Raw genomic sequence first — 20,058 nt, 5'->3', positions numbered from 1 at the left:
GTATGTTTGCCAAAGTAAAGAATTGTGTACTTCTACTATCCCTCGAGTACTGATGAAATAATGAGGAGAAATGTGTCTCTGTGGCAGACTTATAGAAAGAGGCCAGCTGGAGATTGCCACTGGAGGCTGGGTTATGCCGGATGAAGCCAACACGCATTACTTTGCACTGATAGATCAGCTAATAGAGGGCCATCAATGGTTGGAAAAAAATGTGGGTATGTAAATCCATTTTTTGTTGCTTAATTAGAAAACTGGTGTTCTAGAACTTTTTTTTTTCCAGACTCACATGAACCAGTTCTGAGTAGAATGTGTCTTCCCATTTCATATTTGGAACATAACCTGTTTGTTAATAGAATGTGTGTATGCACACACATACTGTTTTTGTACAGTTTGTAAATCAGGTATGTGCACATGGTTCTTTACAATTAGCATAATATTGTCAAATTTGACAGGAAAACCCTTGTAAGCAGGTTGTGCTCTCCAAGAAAACTAAGTGCAAGAAACATTCATTTTATTCAAGTGAATAAAGTAAAAAGTTCTAGTTCATTGCAGCAAGACACTTGTTACAAAAAATGTATTAAAATCATTTAGCCTGAAGCACAATTACAGACATTGGTAATTTCATGGTGACTTGAGTGGTGAAATCATAACAAATATTAAATCATATTTCAATGACTGGAATACATGTATAATAAATACACACCATCTTCCTTTAAAGCTCAGCTTAAAACTTCCTTCTTTATGGCCCACAGTTTTTCTTTTTCAATGTCCTAGTGTTTTTCCCTTCCCCCTCGAATTCCACATGCCTTTTTAGCGCCTTATTGAGTTTGTAAAAGGTGCTGTATATCATATTATTTATTAATATTCGATTTTATACTCCACATGCAGAGGTAGAGTAGAGTAGCCCAAAAAATAACCTAAAGTATTGTTACTTTAAGTAAATGGTTAAATTAAAGTTACATTATTTAAATTATCTAAAATAAAATAAAATCTTTTCACTACTTTAGTAATTCAGTTTGTGTCTCTGTTTGTTTAGTAAAGTAGCAGCTGTGCAGTATGTGCAGGAGGTACAGCATGACGTAAAACGTACACATGGAAATAGCATAGGGTCTTGGTTCCGAGCCAGTGAGAAACACCAACACACTGACTGTGAATTCTCTGAAAAACAACCTGCTCTGTGCACACAGGGAGACATTACCTGGACTTTGAACTAGGGGGCCAACAGGATAAAGTCCGGATAATGTCCACTACAAGTGACTCGGACATTGTCGTTCACACATGCGGCTTCTCTGAGTAATATCCAGAAATGTTCTGTGTTGCTGGGTTATGTCTGAAAGGGGCTAAGCTAAAGACAAGCCTGCTCAAATTTTAATGCAAAACAGATCTGCCTATAGAATGAAATGAAAAGCACAAGTGAACTTCACAAACTGCTAAATTCTAAGATTAATTTGTTCTCAGTGTTCACTATTAATATTACTAATTAAAGTAAATCAACCTTTAACATAAGCATCATGCATGAGACTCAGTGCTCACTAGTTTGCCACATTACCTGTTAACTGCTTAATCCTTCACACCCCACTAGTCAAATCCACTTACCCCATTTTCTCAAGTTGGATGTTAAGTTCTTGAATGTTTGAAGGGTTCTTATTTTTAGACTACTTCTTGCTCTCTCACTCTCCTTATACAGTGCATCCGGAAAGTATTCACAGCGCTTCACTTTTTCCACATTTTGTTAGGTTACAGCCTTATTCCAAATTGTATTAAATTAATCTCTTTCCTCAAAATTCTACACAAAATACCCCATTATGACCATGTGAAAAAAGTTTTCTTGAGAGTTCTGAAAATTTATTAAAATTAAAAAACAAAGAAATCATATTTACATAAGTATTCACAGCCTTTGCTTAATACTTTGTAGAACCACCCTTGGCAGCAACTACAGCCTCAAGTCTTTTTGAATATGATGCCACAAGCTTGGCACACCTCTCTTTAGGCAGTTTTGCCCATTCTTCTTTGCAGTACCTCTGAAGCTCCATCAGGTTGGATGGGAGACGTCTGTGCACAGCCATTTTCAGATCTCTCCAGAGATGTTCAATCGGATTCAAGTCTGGGCTCTGGCTGGGCCACTCCAGGACATTCACAGAGTGGTCCTGAAGCCACTCCTTTGAGATCTTGGCTGTGTGCTTCGGATCGTTGTCCTGCTGAAAAATGAACCGTCGCCCCAGTCTGAGGTCAAGAGCGCTATGGAGTAGATTTTCATCAAGGATGTCTCTGTACATTGCTGCATTCATCTTTCCCTCTATCCTGACTAGTCTGGCAGTTCCTGCTGCTGAAAAACATCACCATAGCATGATGCTGCCACCACCATGCTTGACTGTAGGGATGGTATTGGCCTCGTGATGAGCAGTGCCTGGTTTCCTCCAAACATGACGCCTGGCATTCACACCAAAGAGTTCAATCTTTGTCTCATCAGACCAGAGAATTTTGTTTCTCATGGTCTGAGAGTCCTTCAGGTGCCTTTTGGCAAATTCCAGACGGGCTGCCTTGTGCCTTTTACTAAGGAGTGGCTTTCGCCTGGCCACTCTGCCATACAGGCCTGATTGGTGGATTGCTGCAGAGATGGTTGTCCTTCTGCAAGGTTCTCCTCTCTCCACGGAGGAACGCTGGAGCTCTGACAGAGTGACCATCGGGTTCTTGGTCACCTCCCTGACCAAGGCCCTTCTCCCCCGATCGCTCAATTTAGATGGCCGGCCAGCTCTAGGAAGAGTCCTGGTGGTTCCAAACTTCTTCCATTTATGGATGATGGAGGCCACTGTGCTCATTGGGACCTTCAAAGCTGCAGAAATTTTTCTGTATCCTTCCCCAGATTTGTGCCTCGAGACTATTTTGTCTCGGAGGTCTACAGACAATTCCTTTGACTTCATGCTTGGTGTTTGCGCTCTGACATGCAGTCAACTGTGGGACCTTATATAGACAGGTGTGTGCCTTTCCAAATCATGTCCAATCAACTGGATTTACCACAGGGGGACTCCATTTAAGCTGTAGAAACATCTCAAGGATGATCAGTGGAAACAGGATGCACCTGAGCTCAATTTTGAGCTTCATGGCGAAGGCTGTGAATACTTACGTAAATGTGATTTCTTAGTTTTTTATTTTTAATAAATTTTCAGAACTCTCAAGAAAACTTTTTTCACATGGTCATAATGGGGTATTTTGTGTAGAATTTTGAGGAAAGAGATTAATTTAATACAATTTGGAATAAGGCTGTAACCTAACAAAATGTGGAAAAAGTGAAGCGCTGTGAATACTTTCCGGATGCACTGTAAGCAATTGTAAAGGTGTTTCCAGAAATTATAGAGGATTACAATTAATTTATAAAGCATTATAAACACAGGATTAGTGTTACCATTAGGAACACTAAGGGTACCTTACAACACCGCTCTGCTGGACCTGAAAACAAAATCCTGTAGACTTTAGTTATACTATAATCTAGGTTGGTTTCTAAATTCAGTGAACACATTTGTAATGGAATTTTGATCTCCCAGTTCAGTATGTTCATTATTTACTCTCACTGTTTGCCTTTTAATGTTTAATTTCAACAGACAGACAGAAGCAAGGCAAACTGCTGAGGCATGTTTCTTGCCAAGTTACAGGCTAAATTCAATATTGATTGAATGGTACTAGCACATTACTGAGAACAGGAGATTACAATGCGGGGGGGGTGGGGGTGGTTTGATTTGTGCCAGCATTCAGTGGGAGATAATGATATTTTTATAACATGTTTTTCCTTGTTTTGTCCTTTTGTGCCTTTTATTACTTCATGGTTTAGAACTCGCCTATAACTTTGATCTGTTCAGGAATTTTATTCATACATTTACTTGCATTTAATCACCTATCAGCAGTGGAGGTGCAGCTGCCAAGTATTACTGGAGCATTTGGGATAAAAGAAACAGTTTAATGAATTAATTGCAAATGAAGCTTGCACATATAGCCTGTCAAAGATACTTTTAACCACAATTATTATATTACAAAATAGTGAAAGTTGCCAAATGTTAAGAATAAACTTGACTTGATTTAGATTGAACACAATTAATATAGTTATGTGTTGTAGCAGAAGTGGGCAGAATGCCTTGATGTGTGTTTCTGACAACATTCAAAAAGGGATTGTTGACAGTGTCCTTACTTACCAGTACTATACTAGTCAAGAAGAGTTAGCCATGCCTCATTGTTCAGTGCATTTCTATTTTCTCTTTGTAAACAGTAGTTTGATTAAGTCTTTTTAGAACCGTTTTAAATAGTGTATTAAAAGAAAGTAACTGGGGAGGATATAAATCAACTGGGTTGTTTCTTGCAGCTAAAAGTGATCAGATACTTTATAAACTATAACAAAGAGAAGAACTAAGTATTCTGCCCATTTATATCTATAGATCTGTTTCTTTGGAGTTCAGAGGATTGTGTCTCTTTGTTCTGAATAATAGTGTTGATTTTTATATGTTACAACAGGATACAGTAAGCAAGTAATTTATTTATATATATATATATATATATATATATATATATATATATATATATAAGTAAAGACACTTAAAAAAGAATATGAACTAAAACACAAACATGCCAGTTAGTAAATGTAATATGTGGTGTACTAAGCTCCTATTGGATATTGTTGTTGTTGTTGTTGTTGTTGTTAGTAGTAGTATGTAGAAAGGTTACATTAATGTTGGCCCACAATCCCTGTATGAAAAGATCATCATATTTAATGACTCTTGTAAATAAACTAACATTTTAACAGTAGAACATTTTATTGTCGAGTGCCATTTTTATGTGCACTTCTGCTGTAATATGGCAAGTTTTGGGATGGCATAATCCAAAGTTCCAGTTTCCTGTGTTGTAGGAATCATGTGTGTTGATGTATCCTGTTGGAGTAGGACTGGAAAAAGGGCTTCATCATTTCCTTACGTAAAAAAAATCTGAATTTAAAAATAAATAAATAATTTAAAAAAAAATGTTGCTGCTATGTAAACACCATTGCACAGACACTGGCTCAATCTGACCTTATTTTAACACATCAGTTTACAGGTTATGGGTTACAGTAATGTAAAGGGTACTGGGAAGCTAAAATGTGATGTCGTTGTATGAGGACACAGGGTCTCATAAGGTTACATTTTTAGACAGCGTTCTGTCTAAATTCTGCCTCCTCTTTTGCTTTTTTGCTAGGGGTGAGGCCTAGGACGGGTTGGGCTGTGGACCCATTTGGCCACTCTTCCACTCAGGCCTACCTCCTGAAGCAGGCTGGCCTATCCAACATGCTCATCCAGAGAGTGCACTACTCTATTAAGAAGCATTTTTCCAGCCAGAAGACGCTGGAGTTCTTTTGGAGACAGAATTGGGGTGAGTTTGGTACAACTTCAGTATAGGGTCACTAAGGTTTCACTTTGTAACTGTTATTAGAGGGAAAGCCTTGAATTATTAAGTTATATAATAATTTCTCTTTGAACATAATCAGACAAAATCATTTTTCAAATATAATGTAGAAGATTAAATCGGGACTGGACTAAAATGGACTAAAACCACTGTGTTCTTAATCAGTCCAGTCAGGGATTTAGTTTATTATTATTATTATTATTATTATTTATTTTTAAAATCCTATTAAGGAAACACTCTTTAGGATGAAATACTACAAAAGGTCTAGAAATCCTCAGTTTAAACTGCATTACTATTTGTAGTATTCCTTGTTGGTGAAGACTGTCAGCCTACTAATTGTATTCAGTCCTTCATTCTTTAATTAATTAATTAATTAATTAATTAATTAATTAATTCAACCTCTATTCAAACTTTGATTGGTAAAATACAAATAAAATACATAAAATAGATCTTTATCTTTACAGTACAGAATAATAATAATAATAATAATAAACACATAAAACAAATGTTACTTTTGTTACAGTTTAAAACTCAACTTAAACACAGGAAATGATAGATTGTGGACAGAATAGGCCCCGGGACTGAGCCTTGTGGAACACCTTTTAAAACCGACTCAATTGTTTAAACAGACTTGTTGTTCTTGTTGTCTTCTTGTCATTATTTCGTCTCCAGATCATGACGCCACCACGGACATCTTATGTCACATGATGCCATTCTACAGTTATGATGTACCCCACACTTGCGGTCCTGATCCTAAGATTTGCTGCCAGTTTGACTTTAAAAGGCTGCCTGGGGGACGCATAAGCTGCCCCTGGAGGGTTCCGCCTGAGGCTATCACCAGTGAGAATGTGCAACAGAGGTAACCATTTCTGAAATATTCATAAATACCTCTGACATGCTTCCCCGCATCAGTGACCCTTGTTCTTTGGTGGTGTGTAAACACACATTTCTGTTTATATCCTCTGCAATTCGTTCATTCAGTTTTTGTTTAGGGGATTTTTGCAGGAAAGTTTTCTTCTGATGGCTGCTCCATGAAGGCCATATTTGTGAAGGTGTTGCTGCACAATAGAGTAGTGCACTGTGCTCTAAAAACATTTCCTCTCCTTTGTTGGTAGAAAAGCAAACAGTGTGGATTTAAACAGGAAAAGCGCTGCTATTATACAGAAAATGGGATGTAGCGTTTGATTTAAATATAGCCATAACTAGCTATGCGAAGCGAAGGAAGCATCAGCTCGAGCAGCTACAGGACAAGGGGAAACTCATAATTTACTTCGGTTTACAGTCTTTTCTGTAGTCATTGGTCTGGAAAATTAAATGGTAATGAACCGGATAACCAGTAAAGTGTTTATTCAGAAGCAGTTGGATGTTATTTTGATCCTCTTTTCACGAGGCTGAAATCAGCTTCTTATTGGAATTTTTCCAAATTGTGCAACGGGTATTGGAGCCACACGGTTAATGCTAGGCTACAGGCTAATGCAGACAGCATTCAATTCAGTTAAAATGTATTTATGTAAATATTAATGTTGTTACAAAGCAGCTTTACAGAGATCTGGGTCTGCGCCTCTTTTGAGTAAGCCAGTGGCAACAGTGGCAAGGAAAAACTCCTTTGGATCGAGAGGAAGAAACCTTGAGAGGAACCAAAGCTTAAAAGGGGAGCCCATGCTCCTCAGGTCAACACCGGATGATAATAATAAGCAAAACAGGAATAAAAACAACAATAAGCAATACTGAATGTGTAGTCAAGTCATGAAAACAGTGAGATGATAAAGTCCATGCAGACCAGATCTAATGAGTAGCAGCTTAATTTTGCTGATCTTTACAATCATTAACCCTACCTTGACACAGGTGCAAGCATCCTCACCTCACTAACACTCTTGTTGTTGTATACAATCAGATCCTCACAGCAATTCTCGAAAACCTAGTGGAAAGCTGTCTCTGGACAGTAGAGACAGTTAATCCAACAAAAGCAGGATCAACTCTAAATGAATAAAATTATTATTTCATTTGGATACCCTAACATTTCAGACGAAACAATGAAATAGTGGATGTCCCAATACTTTTGTCCCGATAGTGTACCACAGGTCTAATGTTAGATTTTAGCCCAAAGCATCTTTAATGAGAATCTGACCGTCTTCATCTTTCTGCTCTTAGGGCTCAAATGCTGTTGGACCAGTACAGGAAGAAGTCCAAGCTCTTCAGGACCAAGGTGGTGCTTGCTCCACTGGGTGATGACTTCCGCTACACAGACGCTCAGGAGTGGGATCAGCAGTTCAATAACTACCAAATGCTCTTTGACTACATGAACTCTCATCCTGAGCTTCATGTCCAGGTCTTGGTTCTTATTGCTTAGTGGTATTTCCATCTCTAAGCGCATTGTTTATTGGAATTGTTTAGAAATGCTAACCTTGTAAACTCGTTATTGTGTTAAAGTAATGCCTCAGTCACTTTTTTTCAAGGTTTTGTGAAATGTTCTCACTTCAGGCCCAGTTTGGTACCATATCGGACTACTTTGAAATTCTGCGCAAAAAGGCTGGTCTGGATGAGGCTGGCGTGAGCGTGGGGGTGTCACCGTTTCCTACTCTTGGTGGTGATTTCTTCACGTATGCGGACAGAGACGACCACTACTGGAGCGGCTACTTCACGTCTAGGCCATTCTACAAGCGTATGGACCGCATACTGGAGTCCCACCTCAGGTACACATCCAGAATAGATAGCTCCTTTAGGCTATTTTCACATTATCATTCATAAAATCTGAGTAAAATAATTTCATTTCATTTCATTTAATGCAATCAGAACAGTGGGATCTAAAGACTGAGTACAACACTTCTATCTAGTGGTCAGGGTTTACTGAACCAGTGTCTGTCGCCAATCTTTACATCTGAACTATTGAAAAAAAAAAGGAAAGAAATCGATACCGTATTGCAAAACATAATCTCATGATGCTTTAATATATCAACATTTTTTATCAGCCCTAGAGAGTCTTGAAGTTCAGACTCTGATTATTATTAGCAGTGCAAAGCTCAAGCTGCTGTATTATTTATACAGTTTGCACTGCAGCACACAATACCGGGTGCAGGGTGTTTTGGCTTCAGTTATAGCTGTCTGAGATGTCCCTGGCTTGCACTACTGACAACAGCAAGAAAAAGCACCCCCAAAACACACCCATGATGAATTTAAAAAGCTGTGCGTACTTTAAAAAGGCATACTTTTCCTGTTGTTGCGATAGGATCCAAAAATAGGATCCAATTTGTTTTACATTTATTTTTAGATATTTAGTAAATCTCTAAATGTTACATTTGAATGTATGAAATTAGATCTCTTTTAAAAACAGGAAAAAAAATATTTTAGAATGAAGTCAACTGTGTAACCCGAACTGTGTGTCTAGAGACACTAACCGAGACAATGGCTGAATCTTCAGCAGCTTCTTTATATATATATATATATATATATATATATATATATATATATATATATATATATATATATATATAGTTTCATATGTTTAGAATAGGTCTTTCACATTTTAGGTACTCAGATTCTTTTAACTATACATATACGCAAGGATTGTGTGTGTATGTATGTATGTATGTATGTGTGTGTGTGTGTGTGTGTGTGTGTGTGTGTGTGTGTGTGTGTGTGTGTGTGTGTGTGTGTGTGTGTGTCTGTCTGTCTGTCTGTCTCTCTCTTTTATCTTTTGAGTGACTTTGGCTGTCCCCCATTTTGGGAACGTGAGAAGGATCTGAATCCGTCCCTTGTGAAGCCAGCATTGTTTGCCTGTTCCCTGGTCCCTTCATGATAGCCATCGATTACTCTGAGGGAATGAATTACTGCTCCAGAAGAGCAGTGCTGGATGTAGACGCTACTGTTGGTTTTTGCAATATTTGTAAATAGGGAACTAAATTTAGTTCTAGTTCAGTATGACACTGTTGAAGTACTACTACGCTCGCTCTCTCTCCCTCCCTCCCTGCGCTATATACCTCCTACTGATAGCGTAATCAGAGATAGCTGCCTCTTCATAATCCTCTGGGCCGATTCTGGGCTTGTATGGAGGGGCTTATTATTTCTGTTTTTGACACAGAAACATTCCAATCGAACCGTGGATCAGTTACTCACTTTCAAACGTCACTTTTCTGTGTGCATTCTTTTGAAATGGTAGGACCTAGGTTCAGTCCACTTGAAGCGAACCCCAGACCAGCGATTTCAGAATGACCAGAGAATGGTTCTCTGACCAGTTCTGGGCTTGAAAGCAGCTTTCACACTTGACTTGAATTCTCAGAGCAAGCACTCCTGGGTCTGGGGGAAAAAAACTAGTGTGAAAACACCCTTGGTGTATGTAGCGCTTTAAATTACATGACTTAGGAATATTAGAGCGTGCTACAGCTAGAATCAGCAGAACACATAGCATAACACATTTAGCATAGCACATACTCGATTTCAGTGTCTGATCTTACATTTGACCTGGCATTCACATTTTAAAACGCGATTTAAATGAACTTGTCTGCAGAGCCTTGTTTCACTGGTCCACACTTTTGCTTATATTGCAACAGGCATGTTTAAGGCCAGCTAGGGTTCCCTGAGGACTTGTTTGATAAGAAAATAACATTTTAAGCTAAATCATGTCTGGGGACAGTCACACTTTGATGTGATCTTCACAAATTGCTTAGGGCTGTTGGGGTAACTGTATTCTTGATGGGGCAGTGGAGCTTCATCAACAAGTCAGGCCACAATGCTATTTGCATAGCTTGCGTATGGAAAGAACTGCTGTGATCACTCCAGTTGTTGGAAAATGAAGATCAACTGATTGAACAAGAGATTGAATTGTGAGGGCTTCAACTTCTTAGGAAACTGCTCTATACACAAGTGAAGGCTATGTTGAGATTTAAGCGGGGGTAAAAAATCATAAGTTAATGAAAGAACTTAAGTTAATGAAGACGGACCAAGTCATGAAATCAGGACAGGTAAAAGCAGCCTGGCAGTTTGCATCTCTGCTGAACAGAATACCTTTTCTCTTGAGTGCAAAGATGTTTCTCATTCCAGACAGACCCCAGGCTGTTCTTGTGCACACAGAAAAAGGCACAGTAATAGAAAACATACCCTGTTCCCACTTGTTGTTGAGAATAGCTAGCAGTCCAGACAATAGACTCGTTGCAAACGAGTTATTTTGCTTGTGCAACCAAACAAAAACAAATTTGCCGATGCTAAATTAGTCACACATTCATATACCTTTTAACTACATTCAGATGCCAATGGCAGTTCTTCACTCCTGGAGTGAGAAGTGCCTTGATGGAAGAATTCAGCACATGGGCATTCAATCAGATTAAATGTAACTTTGAATAACTATGTTAACCATGTCAATTCAGGCCCCTATGGCTTTCAGAGCAGTTCTAAAGAAACAGCACTGCAATTACCGAACTTCCATGTTCAGAAGACTGTGTTCTTCATTGGCCTTCACACAAAGACATAGTTTTCCTGATGTGTTATGGAATAATAATGACTGATTTTTGCATTGAAACAGATCTAGTAATATCAGAACATGCTAATAATAATCTTATCTCTTCCTTCCTTTCCTCAGGGCAGCTGAGATTCTTTATTCTCTAGTCTTGGCCAATACTCTGAAGAATGACAAGCCCAGCGATTACCCTGCAGAAGAGAACTATAAGTTGTTAACAGGAGCAAGACGCAATCTGGGCTTGTTCCAGCACCACGATGCGATCGCAGGCACAGGCAAAGACTGGGTTGTGGTGGATTACGGAACCAGGTAAATGGCTTTCTGCTCTCAAAACACTCATTCATGCTAACTTTCAGAAATAAGCTTAGACCCACGTCTTGGAGAGACTGATGCGTTTATGCTGCTATGATGTGACTCAAATGCATTTTGGACAATCTCCTGAAGTGGTTTGAGTGATCGAATTTGTATCTGGCTTCAGTGTGTCTGGGGTGAGAGTTTACACTTGCATTTGTATGTGTCTTGACTTTATCCAGATATAATCCTGATACTCAACATACATAAAGTAACCAGGTGTAAACAGGAGCAGTCAACAAACTGTGAGACGTACCTGATACTGTTATATACTGTTAGTTCTGTTTGGTATAAAGTGGACCAGTTATATAATGAAAATAATCACCAGTTGTCCTGCCCATTAAACAAACTTTAAACAAGAATTAGAGTTTATACGAGTTGAAGCCCTGTCAAATCTTGACTATTGCCAGTCAGTGGAAATAAAAGCCAAGCTGAGGTAGAGTAATAATTATGCAGTTGTTAGTAATTATGAGGTATTAACTGGTTTAATAATCCTTTTTCTCACTGATACAGATCTATTGACCTCATTGCTCATTTTTCCTTTTGACTTTTCCTAAAGCCTGTGAATGATGCAGCACTTTTTACTATAGTAAAATAGGCAATCTTCACTGTTCCCCTTTAAAGCTGGAGTAGGTGATTTGTTAGAAACATTGGGATTTCTTGATATAATCTTTATATCTTGATAGTAATTAATAAATCAGTTGTGGTAACAGTAAATAAATTAAATGCTCTGAAAAAACAAACAAACAAAAAAATAATATAAGTGGAGGCCACAGCACTGCAAACCCGCATGCAGGTAGGCCATCCCATCATTTTATTTTAGTCAGGCCATTCACGTCCTTGTGTTTTGAAGAGAGCTGACAGTAAGTGGTGTGGGTTTTTGTATTGACAGGTTTCTACAAAATCACATACTCCAGGTTTAATAGGCTGATATATACCGATCACTCATAACATTAGCACCACCTGTCTAATATTGAATAGGGCACCCCTTGTGCAGCTACAACAGGTCTGATTGTTCGAGGTATAGACTCCACAAGACGTCTATAGGCATCCTGTATTCTCTGGCACAAAGGTTGGACCTCCATGGATCACTTCCGTGAGCCCTAGGTGCCCATGACTCTGTTGCCATATGTCCTTTTGGTAGGTACTGACCACATGCATACCAGGAAAAACCCCACAAGACCTGCCTGATGTTTTGGAGATGCTCTGACCTGGCCATCTAACCATCGCAATTCAGTCCTTGGCGAAGTTTTTCCTGCTTTTAAACACGTGCCCTTCAAGAACTGACTGTTCACATGCCGTCTAATATATCCCAACCCTTGACAGATGCCACTGTGGATTATGATGATCAATGTTTTTCACCTGTCAGTTTTTCTGTTTTATAGGTTGTTTCACTCCATTTTGAATGTGAAGCGAGTGATTGTGAGTTCAGCACACTGGCTGGTGCTTGATGATAAACAAGCGTACACGTACAACCCTTCAAACCCAGTACTTCTGATGGTGAGTGCATCAGTTCCAAATCCATAATGTTTGTTCTTATACCATTGGCTCTACATCAATAGTTACACCAATCACATTATGCAGGATGAGATCCAGCCAGCCCAGGATGCCCTGCCTCGCAAAACTGTGCTTAAGATCAGCAGAACACCGAGGTAATCACTCATACCTTTAAACAACTCTCTAAATGGTTTCTTCATGTGTCTCTCTGACTTCTTGAATTGCAGCTCTCATTTCTGCAGTCTTTTACCACTAAAATGCTTTGTGGTGTCTTTTCTCAGGTCAGTGGTGGTATGGAACCCCACTGAGCAGACCAGGAGCTCGGTTGTAAACATCTATGTGACCACCCCCCATGTGCGTGTCCTCACTGCGGATGGCCACCTTGTCCTTGCTCAAATCAGTGCAGTCTGGGAAGATGTCACCCACGCTTCCACAGAAGCTTTCCAGGTTAGACCGAAGTTATGGATTTGATTGACTATTAAACAGGGTATCAACTTAGTCAATATATCTGTTCATGAAGACATTGGACCTCATTCACCAACGTTTCTTAAGAAACTCCTTTTTAAAACCCTCTTACTCAGTTTTCATGAACAATCTGACACTGACCAATATTTTCGCTCACCAATGTTTGTGCGTCATCAGAGAATCGCTGTGAACAATTTCAAGGTTTAAAACGCATTTTTAATTTGACCTAGACTTTTTATTTAGACAAGAACACAATTGTTAGGAAATATTGGTAATTGAGATCTATTGACTTTTCAATGTTGTTTCTGAAAATACCTATAATGGGACTTGTGCCTCTGACCATGTTCATCAAAACTCAAAAAGACTGTTACATTATGTGTGTGTATGTGTGTGTGTTGTTGCAGTTGTCTTTTGTAGCCAATGTGCCACCGCTGGGCCTGGCTGTGTACCAGTTGGTTGAAGGTGTAGAGCTACAGACCGAGTCAGCACGTTACATGTTTCTGAAGGACGGCGGAGGCGTGTCAGTTGCCGGGATGGAGCATTTTAAAGTGTCTATCCCCCAGGAAGCTGCATTTGTGTCCATAGAGAATCCTTACCTTCAGCTTTCCATCTCTGCCAGTACAGGACTAATGGAGGTCAGACAGCAAAATCTTACAATTACAATGGCAAAGCCAATTCATTTGTTTGTGTCTTTGCTAAACTCTGAGGATATCCCAGTTTCAAAAAGACGAATGAGATAATTGATCAAGACAATCAGCCAATTTCCTGATATTTACATCTAGATCTACAGCTTGAAACATTAGTTTGAACTGTCATTTTTTGAAGTAAACACAATAATTGGAGCATAAGATCTCAAACCTAAATGTCTTCAGTGTAAAGTGCAAACTCACTGATTGGCTTCTCCATTGTAATAGCTTTGAATACACATACAATTAGTACTGTTTTACTAATAATAAAAAAAACCTAATGAAATGTTTAATTATTGAGTGATCCAATACAACATATTTAATTCTGATCTGTTTATTGCTTTTACAGACACTAAAGCTGAAGGAAGATGGGTCCAAGCACTCTGTCCAAGTGGAGTTCTTGTGGTATGGCACGACCAGCAAGAAGGACAAGAGTGGCGCCTACTTGTTCCTTCCTGATGGACAAGCTACGGTAATGCTATGTTATAAGTTTCATAACATTATTCAGTACATTATTAGTACATTATGTAAAGCTACTACTAAATATAATACTACATTTCAATTGTAGATAACTGTGCTCTTATCTTGACATACTTCACACACTTACACACACATACTTTTCCCTCTCTAAAATTCACAGTATCTCCACCATTTTTTTTTTTTTTATTACTGAGACTCAGAAACTATTTTCACCAATTTTACACAGCACTGAAAATTATATTTCAAGTGTTCTTTACTAGTTGCCTAGTAATTTTAAGGCTACTGTTACATTATGCTAAAGGTGTTTAAAGGCCTCTGTAATAATAGATCTTTCAGCTGCCATCAGTGGGATAGAAACTCGTAATTATGGTTTTCACAATAAACCAGCCTGCTATTAGTGGTTACAAGACAGAGCAGTGTGGATAAGAGCCATGTTCAGTTCTCTGGTGTGAATTCAGGGGTTGTCTGACACAGCTGAGTCTGTGTGTGTATTTTAATGTCCATTGATATACAGTGAGTCCAAGAAGTATTTGATCCCTTGCTGATTTTCTTTGTTTGCCCACTAATAAAGACACTATCCTTCTGCACTTTTAATGGTAGATATATTCTAACATGGAGAGACAGAATATCAAGACAAAAATCCAGAATATAATTTTAAAGAATATATTTTAATTAATTTGTATTTCAATGAGGAAAATAAGTATTTGATCCCTCTTGCCAAACACACTCAATACTTAGTGGCAAAGCCTTTGTTTGCAAGCACAGCGGTGAGACGTTTGTTGTAGTTAACCACAAGTTTAGCACACACACCAGGGGGAATTTTGGCCCACTCTTCTTTGCAGATCCTCTCTAAATCATGAAGGTTGGTGGGCTGTCGCTTGGCAACTCTGACCTTCAGCTCCCTCCATAGATTTTCGATCGGATTGAGGTCTGGCGACTGGCTGGGCCACTCCATGACCTTAATGTGATTTTTCTTGAGCCAATCCTTTGTTGCCTTTGCTGTATGTTTAGGGTCGTTATCATGTTGGAAGACCCAACCACGGCCCATTTTCAGATCCCTGGCAGAGGGGAGGAGGTTGTCCCTCAGGATTGTGCGGTACATGGCTCCATCCATCTTCCCAGTGATGCGGTGAAGTAGCCCTGTACCCTTGGCAGAGAAACACCCCCAAAACATTATGCTTCCACCTCCATGCTTGACGGTGGGCACAGTGTTCTTGGGGTCATAGGCAGCATTTTTCTTCCTCCACACATGGCGGGTGGAGTTGAGGCCAAAAAGTTCAATTTTGGTCTCGTCTGACCACAAAACCTTCTCCCAATAACTTGGTTCATCTTTCAAATGATCATTGGCATACTTGAGGCGCGCCTCCACATGTGCTCTCTTCAGCAGGGGTACCTTTCGGGCACTGCAGGATGTGAATCCATTGTTGCGCAAAGTGTTGCCAATTGTTTCCTTGCAAACTGTGGTCCCAGCTGCCTTCAGGTCATTTGCTAACTCCTGCCGAGTGGTTGCAGGACGATTTCTGACTGTTCTCAGCATCATTGCCACCCCACGAGGCGAAATCTTCTTTGGAGCACCGGGCTGAGGTCTGTTGATTGTCATGTTATACTCTTTAAACTTTCTGATAATTGCACCAATAGTTGTTACTTTCACATCCAACACCTTACTAATCTTTTTGTAGCCCATTCCAGCTTTGTGAAGGTCAACAATTCTGACTCTGAGGTCCTGTGACAGCTCTTTGGTTTTACCCATGTTGGAGACTTGAAATCTGTGTGATCTGTCTGATTCTGTGGACAGGTGTTTTTCACACAAGTGATTAGTGAGAACAGGTGGCTTCAGGTCAGGTAACAAGTTGATTGGGAGTGTCTAACTGGTCTGTAAAAGCCAGAACTGCTAATGAATACTAAGGGATCAAATACTTATTTCACTCCATGAAATACAAATCAATTAATATATATTCCTTAGATTTATTTTCTGGATTTTCTTTTTAATATTCTGTCTCTCCATGTAAGAATACATCTACCATTAAAAGTATAGAATGATCATGTCTTTATTAGTGGGCCAACGAAGAAAATCAGCAAGGGATCAAATACTTCTTGGACTCACTGTATATTTTCCCTCTTCCTCTTTTTCCTGGACAGAAATATTCTCCCTCCCAGCCTCCTGTGATCAGAGTTACCAAAGGGCCCGTGTTCTCTGAAGTCACAACAACGTTTCCGCACGTCACGCACACTGTACGGCTTTACAACATCCAGGGTGAGAGGCTGACAGCTGCATTCATTAACATGTCTTGCTTTAACACTGCGCATAAGCACTAATAAATACAGTTGAACATCAGATCAGATAGAGTAGCAGGAAAAAGTTAACATTTTGGAATTACCTGGAAATCTGCATTGATTGCTCATTAAAGGGGGTCTGATTATTAGACTGTAGTATTTAATTGAGGAGGTGATTGCTGCTGCTAAAGGGGCATCTACAAGGGTTCACTTACGTTTTCTGGACTGCACTGAATTACACCCAGTCCAGTCTAAAAGGTTCGCTACTTTTCATGAAACTGTAACTGAAGTTGTTTCTCTTTCTGCCTGATCTTGTGACAGTTGTGAATAAATTATCCTGCCAAATCTATTTCTTTCTCTCTCTCTCGCTCTGCTTTTAGGAGTGGATGGACAGGCTGTTGAGATCTCTAACTCTGTGGATATAAGGGGCGAGTTCAACCGTGAAATTGCAATGAGGATATCATCTGATCTTAACAGCAAGGATCGCTTTTTTACTGACCTGAATGGTTTCCAGGTAGCAAAAGGCAAAAAGTTATAGATGACACATTTCTTTAACATTTTACGCTATATATATATATATATATATATATATATATTTATCTTTTATTTATTTATCATTTACGGCTCCAAAATAACTGAACAGGACATTTTTCATTTGAGCATTTTCTACCCTAACCATTTAGGGTAGAAAAGCTATTTACACATCAAATATCACTTTAAAATACTCAATAAATACATTTCTTGACACGTTTAAAGCCACAACATTGGATATGTTTCCAAATAAACGCAAGCTACTGGAGACAGAGATGCACTTAATTACGTAAGTCTAAACTGAAATTCCAATCTGTAACCGTGACTAGGTCACCAGTAGTTGTTTTGTTACATGTAATTGTAATGTGTATTAGCCCAGTTGTTGGAGATACTTCTTTCTCCACACTTTGGCCTTTCCATCACTTTGGTGATATGGCTTGTTTCTGCTTTCAACATTTTTTTCAAATGGTGGATTCTGATAGCTTCACACCTGCTGTTTAGAGGTCGTTGCCAATTGTGTTATCAAATGCAGTTGTTTTCCATGTCCTACCTGCTCAATGTGTTGTTACTAGTACACCTGTGTGTGTGTGTGTGTGTGTGTAATAATGAATTAATTCATTCAGTCATTAGGTAATTTTAGTAATTTTTTTTTTTGCCTGTACTCAATGTTTGTGCCATGACTCTGGTTGGTTTCCATCCTTTTTTTGGCTTCAAATGGCTTGAATTCCTTCTAGCTCCCTCATGTTCTTCATGTTGGTTAATCCCTTTTAAGAACAAACCATTCAAAGCAGAGCTTTAACCACTCCATTATCTTAAAAAAAACTGCTTCACTGTCGTAGTAGTGCTAAAAATAAACATTGTGTTATTACCATTCAACTTGTCCAATTTCCAAGATATTATGTTATTTGAATATTTAATTACAATGATGTACATATTAACTGAAGATGACTAACTCAGTTCATTCTAAATCTATATAAATCTTTAAATTACGGTCATCTTACAAACACACGCACATTGACGGACAATCTCACTAATATTTTCATTGTGTATTGGATGGTTTCCTAGATACAGCCCAGAAGATTCATGTCTAAGCTGCCACTGCAGGCGAACTTCTACCCCATGACCAGCATGGCCTACCTTGAGGATTCCAGCAGAAGACTTACTTTGCTGACAGCACAGTCTTTAGGGGCTACCAGTCTCAAGAGTGGTGAGAGGTGTTTCTTAGCCCATGTGTTGAGCATTTACATACACATAAACAAAGATGGAGTATAGGGGCTCAATACACCACACATTCTTTTGAAATTCAACAGTGTTTTCACTTGATCAAGCTCATGTGTGTATTATCTCAGCATGAAATGGAGGCTCCCAGCTTGTGGTATTATATGTTATTAAGATATATATAATTGTTATTGTTAGTGAAAATGTAAGATACTAAGCAACTATTGTAAGGTCATGTATACTCGGGACCTTATCTGACACTTTGTAGCTGAATTCTGCAGACACTGATTATTTCAATTCACATTATCGTACAGGCTGATACATGCACCAGTGTATGCACTAGCTAAAGATAAGGTGCCAAAATATCCAGTCATCTCCCTGTAATAATTAAAAGAATGAATAGTATTATGTATTAATTCTTAATTATGTATTGATCTATTGGGGAACAATATCAGCTGCTGGTATAATAGCAAATGCTTGGCCACCCCTGGTCAGGACATTTTGTTACTGTGAATAGCTAAGTGAGTAAAGCATGATTTCCATAAACATGATTTCCATAAATATGAAAGGATTCTTTAATATTTTAGGCAAGATTACTTTTTGCTTTCCATTGTTTACAGTTTCAAAATATTCAAAATTTGAAACGGCTTAAAGCAAATGTTAGGGCTCCCTGCATGGCCAATGCTTATTAATATATAAATATTAATATTATTTATTTTTATTATTATTTATTAATTTATTTTATTTTATTATTATTTATTAATATAAATATTACAGTTTGTAAAGAAGTCTTCTTTGGGGAATTTTCACCCATTCTTCCTTGCAAAAGGCTTCTAGTTGAGATTATCTATGAGATTTGGGGGTTGTCTTACATGCTTTTAAGGTCTATCCACAGATCTGTTATTAATAAAAGCAGAAATAATACATATTAAATCGTTCATCTTTAACTGTATACCTTTTCGAGATGAATCAGTGAATCTTCTCTTCACTTGTTGACCAGGGGAGCCCAAATTTTTTGCATACCCCTGTATATGGTGGACCCCTAGATATTATGAATGCACTTTGCAGGTCAGCTGGAGGTGATAATGGACCGCCGATTGAACCAGGATGATAACCGTGGCATGGGCCAGGGAGTGCTAGACAATAAGATCACTGCCAACTCCTTTCGCCTGCTTGTGGAGCTGAGAAACCCTACCCAAGAGGTGAGCGCAAGCTAGTGCAGTATTACCGTTGTTTGTGTTGATTTAGTCCACTAGTGACATCCCTACCTTTACCATTTTACATTTACTGCAATTACAGCATCTTCAGCAAGTCATTTTCCCATCACTATTATGCTAATCTTTCTTCAAACAGCACCTTTGCTAACAGCCATTTCTCCTGCTGTTTTAGGCCCAGAGAGAAAATACCACTCCACTCAGCTACCCGTCCCTACGGAGCCACATCTCCTTCATGTACCTCAACCACCCCCTCATCCCCATGGTGACCAGTTTGGACTCTGCTGTGCTGGCCCTGGCCCCCTACAGCCCTCTGAGCTCCCCTTTCCCTTGTGACATCCACTTGGTCAACCTGCGCACCATACAGTCTCAGGTGGGTTCTCCCTGAGGTCAACCAGGGTGTCAGGAAATTTTCATAATGTACTAATATTCAACTAAGAACTAAAACATTATTACTCACTTTTGCCTTAGG

At 38.9% G+C, this 20,058-nt stretch overlaps 1 protein-coding gene across 1 annotated transcript in view; it reads left to right on the top strand.

Annotated features, from left to right (window-relative positions):
• The window catches only part of man2a1 (mannosidase, alpha, class 2A, member 1), a 34,805-nt gene that overhangs the window by 10,263 nt on the left and 4,484 nt on the right, over positions 1–20,058 (top strand). The window contains exons 5-20 of the mRNA XM_072672681.1: positions 88–215; positions 5,215–5,388; positions 6,094–6,280; positions 7,573–7,750; positions 7,903–8,114; positions 10,994–11,179; positions 12,607–12,721; positions 12,806–12,873; positions 13,000–13,165; positions 13,588–13,818; positions 14,219–14,341; positions 16,489–16,603; positions 17,004–17,137; positions 18,220–18,361; positions 19,441–19,574; positions 19,762–19,959. Coding sequence (XP_072528782.1) covers positions 88–215; positions 5,215–5,388; positions 6,094–6,280; positions 7,573–7,750; positions 7,903–8,114; positions 10,994–11,179; positions 12,607–12,721; positions 12,806–12,873; positions 13,000–13,165; positions 13,588–13,818; positions 14,219–14,341; positions 16,489–16,603; positions 17,004–17,137; positions 18,220–18,361; positions 19,441–19,574; positions 19,762–19,959 — 2,491 coding nt within the window. The remainder of the gene's footprint in view (positions 1–87; positions 216–5,214; positions 5,389–6,093; positions 6,281–7,572; positions 7,751–7,902; positions 8,115–10,993; positions 11,180–12,606; positions 12,722–12,805; positions 12,874–12,999; positions 13,166–13,587; positions 13,819–14,218; positions 14,342–16,488; positions 16,604–17,003; positions 17,138–18,219; positions 18,362–19,440; positions 19,575–19,761; positions 19,960–20,058) is intronic.

The sequence above is a fragment of the Salminus brasiliensis genome, chromosome 1 (assembly GCF_030463535.1).
Source record: "Salminus brasiliensis chromosome 1, fSalBra1.hap2, whole genome shotgun sequence".
NCBI classification, from domain to species: domain Eukaryota; kingdom Metazoa; phylum Chordata; class Actinopteri; order Characiformes; family Bryconidae; genus Salminus; species Salminus brasiliensis.
Note: the sequence above shows the minus strand (reverse complement) of the source record. Positions and strands in the feature narration are given on the sequence as shown.